The sequence below is a fragment of the Globicephala melas genome, chromosome 18 (assembly GCF_963455315.2).
Source record: "Globicephala melas chromosome 18, mGloMel1.2, whole genome shotgun sequence".
NCBI lineage: Eukaryota > Metazoa > Chordata > Mammalia > Artiodactyla > Delphinidae > Globicephala > Globicephala melas.
The window spans coordinates 46,602,999-46,606,177 of NC_083331.1; the positions used below are offsets into that span (position 1 = coordinate 46,602,999).

The 3,179-nt window shown below is 40.8% G+C and overlaps 1 protein-coding gene across 1 annotated transcript; it reads right to left on the reverse strand.

Moving 5' to 3' along the window:
- Positions 1 to 535: 535 nt before the first annotated feature.
- On the reverse strand, positions 536 to 1,288 carry LOC115843064 (signal transducer CD24-like). Its single transcript, XM_030838680.2, has one exon. The coding sequence runs from the start codon at positions 1,218 to 1,220 to the stop codon at positions 984 to 986; it is 237 nt and encodes a 78-aa protein (XP_030694540.1). The 5' UTR covers positions 1,221 to 1,288; the 3' UTR covers positions 536 to 983.
- Positions 1,289 to 3,179: the final 1,891 nt, after the last annotated feature.

Sequence of the window (3,179 nt, forward strand, 5' to 3'; positions counted from 1 at the left end):
AATTTAATGTAAGCAAGCTTCCAGTCTTCCCTTGCCAAATATATCTGATTTATAGTTTAGCTCCTTCACATATTTGCCTTTTTAATTTCAAGATTTGTCAATCTTACCTTCAAAACAGATCATTTTTTAAACTGTAAAAAGTATCCGACATATGCAGAAATAAAAAGCATTTTGAATTAGTTGAGATCAATGTAATTCTACTCTTTGTTATCTGTTTAGCTAAATGAATCTACTGCTCTTTTTGAATAAGAATAGTTGATAAATATATAAGCAAAATGTACTCATTATGCTTGGATTTGGGGTAGATTCCAATCCATCATTGCCCTGGTACATATCAATGACTATATAAAAATTCAAATGCAATGTCAAACCCAAACCCCAAGGGAAAGAAAGAGTTCAGTTCCCAAGAGAACAGCAATAGCTTAACATAAAATTTTCTCTAGCGTACATCAGCATTAAATTAGTACTGCTGAAACAACACATTGAGGATTTACAGTAACACCTGGAAGTTCCTTCTAATGTACATATCACAGAAGCTTTGTTTTACCTCATTGTTTTATGACCTTATAAATTTAATGAACAAATGAAAACTGAATCTCTGTTCCACATCCCATTCTTTATCTCTAGGTAAGATAAAATCTATTCTCACTTTCAAGGTAGAGTTTTATGTGTCCATACTTCTTAAGCCACATTTAAGGAAATCATCTCTTAACTAATTTTGGATGTTGTCTCTCTTCATCTTGTACAGGAAACTCCAGCAGATTTAATATTGGCATTCGTCATCTAGTCAAACCCTTCACATGCTCTTCAAACCAATCAAATTTGGGATCCTCAACAGTTTCTGTCAATAAAATAAGGTGTGGAACTAGCAGATTCATTCAACGAAGACCTGTTCTTTTTTCCCTTGTCACACTGGATGTCTGGATGCCATCTGAATTGGGTTTAGAGGATGGGAAGTACAGATGTTTCTTGGCCTGAGTCTCTTAACAGTAGAGATGTAGAAGGGAGAACGAGATCACCAAGAGACCGGCTGTTGACTGCAGAGTACCGGCACTTGCCTTGGTGGTGGCATTCGCTGGATTGGGGGCAGCTGAGGTATGCTGGGAGGAATTACTTGAAGGCGTTACAACAGTTGTTTGATTTGAATAAATCTGCGTAGGTAAGAGCAGTGCCAGAAGCAGCAGCCCCAGTCCAAGCCTGGCCACCATCGCTTTGCCCATGTCCGCTCCGTCGGTGCGCAGCGCGTCTCACTGGATGCGGGGTACGTGAAGGACCGCTGGCTCCGGGCGGGCGCAGGCAAGGTGGGCCTGAGTGGGTATTTCTGGGCTTTGCACAGTCTTTTAGAAGACCTCGTGAAAGCTTGAGTGGTCGTGAAAAATGGTTGAGCAACCATAATATGAAATGCCAAAGGACTCAGAATGAGACTCCAAGTTACGGGGCTTTTAGAGCACCAATCTTCACACACTCAGTTAGCTAAGAGGGAAATCTCGGAGGATGAACAGGAGGGAGCACAAAAAATGTGGAATCCAATGCAATGGGCAGTTTTCCACATCATTATAGCAGTATTTTGTAACAATTTCTTTGGCAACTGACAGCAGGCGTTTAAATCAGCTATTTCCTCCTCAGAATTCCTCTCCAAAGAATAATAATGACCTCTGCAACTCTGAAGGAAATGTAGCCCCTACTCGGATACAATCTTATCTGGGAAATTGCCATGGTATTCGTCACAGCTGTCATTGAGTGGAGCCCATTAGAGATGTGCTGAGTGTAGATCTACAGGGTTGTAAGCTCTGAGCTCTCCCACTCCACAATCTCCCCTGGTTTCAGCAGGAAAACAAAAACCACTCAGTGTTTTGGGGACAGAGTCTCCTCAGAGCGGGCTCAGCAAGAGAGAGCCATTCATACAGCCCCAAGCCCATAGAAGTTATTCTACGGCTTGGGTTGTAGATTTATAAGGACGTTTGCAGTGATACCATTGGGAAGGGCAGAACACAGAGTTTATAGAGAAAGCCCAGATTTCTATTTCTTTAATTGGAGAGCACGAGGGGAGCTAAAGACCTAAAAAGCTGGGCTAGTTGTGGTAGGAGGTTGGCACTGGGACCTTGGACCAGAATTCTTTTTAGTTTGTTTCAATGAAACAGTGAGCTGTTACAGCTCCTTTTCTTTTCATGCAGAGTGTTAGAGCTGAAAGTCTAATGCTGGATGATATATAATTTAAGAAACTGGAGTCCAGATTTCTGTCCAGTGACTGGGCAGAGGCCCACATGCAGGAGGTGGCAGGACCCAGGATGCCTGGATTTGGACCAGTGGGACTTACTAAAATTTGGTTCTGTGAGGGAATACTCCTGAAAATCTAATGTAAGTTTTCTTCATTAATAACTAAGTACCCCCAATCCAATTCCCTTTTATTTTCAAATAAATTTTGTTTTTAACCTACAGTTGCCTTTACGAAGAAACAGACATAAAAATAGTCTTCTACGCAATAGGATTTAGAAACAATTTATTTTAAAATTACAGGAGAGTTCCCTGGTGGCGTTGTGGTTAGGATTCTGGGCTTTCACTGCCATGGCCTTGGGTTCAATCCCTGGTTGGGGAACTGAGATCCTGCAAGCCATGCAGCGTGGTCAAAAAAAAATTTTTTTAATTAAAAAATCCAACTGGTCTTTACTCTCCAAACGACCTGCCTGCTGCTGCCAGATTAATCTTCCTTAGGAAAAATTCTGTTTCTGGAAAACTTTGCCACCTCTTACTTTTCAATCAAATTTAATTCAAACACTTTAACTTGCAATCAGAATCTTCCTCTGAGGCTCTGAAAATCTTTTAAAAATAAAATTTCATTGTCCTAGAAACTAACTTACTGCACGATGCGAGTTGCTTATTCCCAGAAAGTTGTTTACCCACCTTGACTCAAAACAAAATCTTTGCCCACACACAGCACATCACAGGGTTTTCTAAACTAGAGACTCTAAAACTGGGTATCGCTTACTCTGCACAGATAACATTGCAGATGTTGTTGCTACCTCCACTCCCCTCGTGCCACCAGAAGACCATCCCTAGGTTCCTGAAGATTGTGGGCATTACCAGCATGCCCCAGAGTTTCCCTTTTGCTGTTGTTTGTTTGTTTGTTTTAATTTTTATTTATTTATTTTATTTTATTTTTTATTTTTGGCTGTGTTGGG